The 6,452-nt window shown below is 41.8% G+C and overlaps 1 protein-coding gene across 1 annotated transcript in view; it reads right to left on the bottom strand.

The window, feature by feature from the left end:
- The window catches only part of LOC101863624 (serine/threonine-protein kinase 38-like), a 32,880-nt gene that overhangs the window by 13,328 nt on the left and 13,100 nt on the right, over window positions 1–6,452 (bottom strand). Inside the window, exons 5-7 of the mRNA XM_035972857.1 lie at window positions 4,260–4,827; window positions 2,350–2,504; window positions 767–884 (exon numbers count right to left, since the gene is read on the bottom strand). Of these exons, the coding sequence (XP_035828750.1) occupies window positions 767–884; window positions 2,350–2,504; window positions 4,260–4,827 (841 nt within the window). The remainder of the gene's footprint in view (window positions 1–766; window positions 885–2,349; window positions 2,505–4,259; window positions 4,828–6,452) is intronic.

The following is a 6,452-nucleotide window of genomic DNA, read 5'->3' as shown; positions in this document are numbered from 1 at the left end:
CCTTATACAAGACGATACGAAGGCGAGTACGGAATTTCGGCAGTCCTGCACTGTCGCAGTTTTTTTAACGGAAGGAGTAGATAATGATGGAGGGACAAGTACGGATTTCTGTAAAAATACGGAAGAGTGGAAGCACTGTTATATTGACTGAAAGACTACAACACAATGTGTAACACTTGTAGGAAGTCAACAAATGACGAAAGCGACAAAAATAGCACGTTTTTCTGTGATTGTCCTGTTTGATGCCGATGAATGCTTTGAGTCGTCCAGATCGCTGCAGACAATGATTTCGTTGTCTTATAGGCTGTTCCCACGTTGGGAGACATTTTTTCAACTGATTTCTTTTAATTTCTTTTTGTTCGTTTTCTTTTTGTTATTTCTTTTTTCTATTGTTGACTTTTATTTTTATAATTTTCATTCATTGTGATTTTTGTGGTCAGTGAATTCGATAAAATGGATTATTATACCAAATTTGGTGATATTCATGAATTGTGTTGTTTGTACCAAGGTGAGGTTACATATCATTAAATAACTTTTTTCAATAGCCGTTGCTGTCTCTCTTACTAACATTTTTAAATTCCTCTTTAAAAAGCCGTTCCAATGATATAAAATACAAAACATTTTGAAACAGTTCAAAATCCTGAAAAAATTGGGAAAGTGGGAAACCTGTGGGTCCTCACCGTGAAATCCACCAGGAGTCTGTGTGAGACAAGCTGTGGAAAAAGTGATCTGTTTTGTCTTTGTACATTGTTGAAAAATGACTTACTTGCTATATCTTTGCCAAAGTTGGAAGTGTTTGTGTGAGACAAGTCTTTGTAGAAATCCGTCCTGTGGGACTTTTTCATGCCAGTACACAAACCAAAGTCAGACAACTTGACATGGCCCTGGATGGAACAGAGACAGAGACAGAGTCAGTTCATGGCTGAATACAACTTTTCAGATATACTGTAGTAGAGGTTTTATGGCACTCGCAACAGCATAAGGTCATATGAGTGAGATATACTGTAATTGTAGACTGTAGTTGTGGGTGTATGAGTTGAAGACATTTTTAGTAGACTTGAGAGTCGTTTGTGACGCCCCACCTCCCAGTGAGTCTCCAACATCTTACAGTCCAACTCCGCATTTCTCTGAGATTTACGAAATCTTATGGGTTTACGTTACACTTCTACATTCTAAATCAACAGCTGGATTTATTAGAATGTATGAAACATAAAGTGAGAAAGACGAGCAGACGCAGTTGAGCTCGTCAAGGCATTTGGGTGTATCTAGGCTGACCCCCATCCACACAATAAAGATCCTTTGGGAGGTGGGCCGTTTCCACACTGCCGGTCAGGGTCAGCACAGGCAGGATGAAATACAGCATCAAAACGAGCGGAGATGCTGAACAAAAGATTTCCCCACTGCCTGCACGCAACAGCGGAGAGCCCAACCGCTACATCACAGATGCTGGTTAGTGCAAGATAGACACAGACATTGGCAAGTGAGTGTGTGGCTAGAGCAATAGTTGAAGCCATTTACTGGTTAACTTTTGATTTGAGGAAAGAGGAGAAAGAATGTAGACAGTCATTTAGGGCAAAGAAAAGTAAAATAAACAAAAACAGAGGAAAAGAAAAAAAAAGAGAATATACTTGTGGATCAGGTTTGTATGTGAGTGATAGATAAAACTGAAAATGGAGTTCCTCGTAAAATCAATGCGTTACCGAAATCCCTCCGGTTCAAGTTTTCTATTTTTTCTTTTCTACGATTACCAAATGTGTCTTTAAGGGTATGTAACTGCTGTTCTTTATGAGTTGATTAAGCAAGGATTGAGTTACATCCTTTGATAACAATCAAATTTCAATTTTGTCGCAGATGTCCCGAAAAGCATTTTGGTATGATGGCGAAGAAACAACACAACATTCTCAAACTTCAAACTGATGGACCCATGGACTGCATTGGATCTAGACTTTTCTAGAGCGTAAAAAGATGATAGTGATGCTGACCCAAGTTGGGTAGAGGGTTCCGAGTTTAGGAGAGGATAATGGAACTTAGCAATCTAGATCTAGGCCTAGTATTTGTTCTTTTTTAGCCTTTTTTTAAATCTAAACTTTAACAGACTTGAAAAAAATTCATTAAAAATGACCATTCAAGATATTTTTAAAATTTCTTTTGCATTGTACAGTCAGTTTTATTGCCCTTTTGCATGCTAAATTTCAGTGTTCCTTGGTGAATTATAAGGTTATAATGATTTTTGTTAAATAAGTGCCAAAATGCCAGGTATTTTTCCAACCTTGAGCCATAAAGTGCCAAACAAAGAGGGAGTTAATTATGGCCAAAGAAGAGACAGAATGTGTCTGGAGGAGCTCTTACCTTTGTGTCCAGCAGCAGATTGTCTGGCTTGATGTCCCGGTGGATAAACCCAAGCTTATGGATGGACTCGATGGCCAGGACTGTCTCGGCAACATAGAACTGCGTCTGCTCGTCAGAAAGTGTGTCCTTCTTCATCAGAAGTGTCATCATATCACCTGTAATAGGCAGAGTTACACATCTGTTGTCGTTTCACCTTGTCATTTGTTACATGCAGAATCACATGCCTGTGCCATAACACTACTCAAACACTACTCATTACATGAACAGTTACACACCAGTGTTATCATGACTTGTAATTAGCAGAGACACGACTTACCTCTCAAGAACAAAACTCGATGTGAAGACAGATAACTGAACAACAAATAATTTCAAACAGAGGTTAATGAAGAACGATCTTTTAATTTAACTTTGAGTAAAGAAAAGCACATGGACATGACAACTGCAATTTAGTACATAGTCGAACCTGTGTAAGACAGCTACCCAATGTCGAGAAAATAAGCCGTCTATGACAGGTGACCGACTAATGAAAATGGAGAAAACAAACCTTTTCCTGTTGAGGTCCTAATTGAAGGTGGTTACAGGTTTTGGACTGCCAGACTAGGGGGGAGGGGGGGTTTGTTTGGGTTTTTTTGTTTAGGGGGGAGGGGGATACGAAGGAAGGCTTTTGTTGTAGCTGGTGTTATTTTTGGTGGTCTGTTTTTCTCTAAAAAAAATTTTTGTCTGGAAGGGGGGTGGGGGTGGGAAAGGGGACTTTTATTTTTTTTAAACATTCAACCGAGTTTCCAACTGGAGCTGGTGGTAGGCTCAGAGAATGGGTTTACGTTACACTTCTACATTCTAAATCAACAGCTGGATTTATAAGAATGTATGAAACATAAAGTGAGAAAGACAGTGTGCAGGTGTAAAGCAAAACGAAATGTGTCAGACGAGGAAGTCTAGACATAATAAATATATAGGTTGCCACCAAGAGCGACGCTTCTGTCACAAGTTCATGTTCACGTCCATTGTCAAAGACTGGGTAAACAGTGACCGATCACTTCACCTACAATCTGTGTATAAGAAGTGGGAGGGGGCTTACAGGTAATGACGGACTACACGCTTCTTTCGTTAGTTTTAGTACGAGTTTTACGGGCACTTGCAACACAATAAGGTCATATAAGTGCCGAAGAATAGATGTATTACAAGAGAGTAACAAACACAAAAAAGAAGGAAGAGAGATAACGACGATAGGAAAGAAAAAACAAACCACACCAGAGCACCCACCAAGAAGCAAACCACACCAGAACACCCGCCAACCACCTCATTCGCTTCCTTCACCAGCAGCTGAAAATATATTGTGACCAAGGGGTTAACTTGTAAACAAAAGTGGACAGGACCTACCCATCATGATTGGACGGAGGGAGCAACAATATAATGACAAGTGAATGACTATGACTGCTCATCTACAGCGTCAGGAGCCAAAACCTAATTAGTTTTATGTTTTAGTAGAGGTTTTTCGTTGCTCGCAACTGCATAAGGTCATACGAGCGCCAGAAGATTAGAGGTATTACAAGAGAGTATCAAACATAAAAAAGAAGGAGGGGAGATAAGGACGATAGATGTTTGATAGGAAAGAAGAAGCAAACCACACCAGAGCACCCGCCAACCACCCACAAAACATAATTTACAACAAAGCATCAGGGGATGAGAGATTTGGGAGGCTATCTCAGACAGGTCCTTTTGGTTGATTGTCGTTAAGATATGCAGGTCGTGGCCGCGTAGAACACATGCCTGTTTTACACAGTGAAATTATATAGAAAAAACATGAAGGGGAAATGGAAAGTGGCCGATTGTATAGGTGGCCGTCATGGCAGGAAGGACTGAGGAAACACTCACATTTAGAGCAGAGAAAAAAAAGGTAGACAACTGACCTCCCGGTAGGAACTCCATGATGAGATAGAGGCTACTGGCATCCTGGAAGGAGTAGTACATCTTGACCACCCACTGATGGTCTGCTTCCGCCAAGATGTCCCGCTCGGCCCTCACGTGGGCAACCTGCATGGGAGGAAAGACGTGGTGAGCCAGAGCATGGTGAACCAAGATGGGAGGAAAGACGTGGTGAGCCAGAGCATGGTGAACCAACATAGGAGGAAAGACGTGGTGAGCCAGAGCATGGTGAACCAACATAGGAGGAAAGACGTGGTGAGCCAGAGCATGGTGAACCAACATAGGAGGAAAGACGTGGTGAGCCAGAGCATGGTGAACCAACATAGGAGGAAAGACGTGGTGAGCCAGAGCATGGTGAACCAACATAGGAGGAAAGACGTGGTGAGCCAGAGCATGGTGAACCAACATGGGAGGAAAGACGTGGTGAGTCAGAGCATGGTGAACCAACATGGGAGGAAAGAGTGGTGAGCCAGAGCATGGTGAACCAACATGGGAGGAAAGAGTGGTGAGCCAGAGCATGGTGAACCAACATGGGAGGAAAGACGTGGTGAGTCAGAGCATGGTGAACCAACATGGGAGGAAGGAGTGGTGAGTCAGAGCATGGTGAACCAACATGGGAGGAAGGAGTGGTGAGTCAGAGCATGGTGAACCAACATGGGAGGAAGGAGTGGTGAGTCAGAGCATGGTGAACAAACATGGGAGGAAAGACGTGGTGAGCCAGAGCATGGTGAACCAACATAGGAGGAAAGACGTGGTGAGCCAGAGCATGGTGAACCAACATGGGAGGAAAGACGTGGTGAGTCAGAGCATGGTGAACCAACATGGGAGGAAAGAGTGGTGAGCCAGAGCATGGTGAACCAACATGGGAGGAAAGAGTGGTGAGCCAGAGCATGGTGAACCAACATGGGAGGAAAGAGTGGTGAGCCAGAGCATGGTGAACCAACATGGGAGGAAAGAGTGGTGAGCCAGAGCATGGTGAACAAACATGGGAGGATGTCAAGGTGATGGCAATGACAATGACAAAGTGGTAGTGGTGTTAAAAACATTCATGTGCACTCAGGCTTACACACACAATAAAGGACATTATACAAATATCATGGACTGAAACACCTCTGCTTCACAGACATTCTGTCTGTGTTTCATATAAAGCACTGTGTGTTCAGTGATTTCCCAGTATTTGGTATCAATGAATTTATGTCTGTTTTTGCTTCTTGGAAGTAAGTCATTTACTGTGGGTTGATAATTGAAATTCTGATGTCAATGGGTACCTCTATGGTCACTTTGCATTTTCACCTTTTTTAGAACGTTGGCTTTGGTCAATCAGTATCTGTCTTTTTAATGTGTTAGTCTTGTACAGAAAATCTAAGTTATTGGATATCATTCTGATCAACTCATTTATTCTCATGATGTGCTGCTTTCCCCTCTTTCTACCATAGCACAATACCCCAAAATTTAAGGAAAAAATTTTCAAAAGAGGAGGCAAAAAATATTTGGAGGACACTGACATGTATTTAGATTGAAGGCCAAAAGTTTTCTCAGAAAGTTCAGCCTCTGATTTACCCTTTTAACAATGTTTATGTAAAGATTATGTAATAATGTTAACATTTATGCCTGGTCAATTTGTTGTTGATTGTGAGAGCAAATTTAAAATATGTAAACACGACCTTGTCACTGAAAGAGTAGCACCAAACTCGTGGTGATGAATGTGGTGTAGTCTCGGTAAGGAGCCAGTAATGTAAGAATTTTGAGTCAACAGAAGCACATTGGCACGATAATGGTCATTTAGTGCGCGGGCAAAACCAAGATGTGCAGACAAATATAATACAGGGAAAGGAAAGGGAATGAATAGAACCGACCAGTGCATCCTCAAACTAACCTGCTGATGAAGAACTGTTGTGCTAAGAAAGTGGTGATGTCACTACAATGATGCACTTATGTCATGGATATACCGAGGTCATTGTTACGTTCAGGTCAGGGCATGAAGAAGTCATTGTGACAAGAGTTAGGTCACAGTGATGTCAAACAGCCCGTTTCCTACATGACCTAAATTGTTTTGTTTTGTTTTAGTAGAGGTTTTACGGTGCTCGCAACTGCATCAGGTCATGTGAGCGCCAAGGGGTGGAAGTCAACAGAGAAGTCCTTACAGGGAATCAGACTTCTCTGCTCATCTCTCTAGC

This window comes from Aplysia californica, unplaced genomic scaffold (assembly GCF_000002075.1).
Source record: "Aplysia californica isolate F4 #8 unplaced genomic scaffold, AplCal3.0 scaffold00877, whole genome shotgun sequence".
Taxonomy (NCBI): Eukaryota; Metazoa; Mollusca; class Gastropoda; order Aplysiida; family Aplysiidae; genus Aplysia; species Aplysia californica.
Note: the sequence above shows the minus strand (reverse complement) of the source record. Positions and strands in the feature narration are given on the sequence as shown.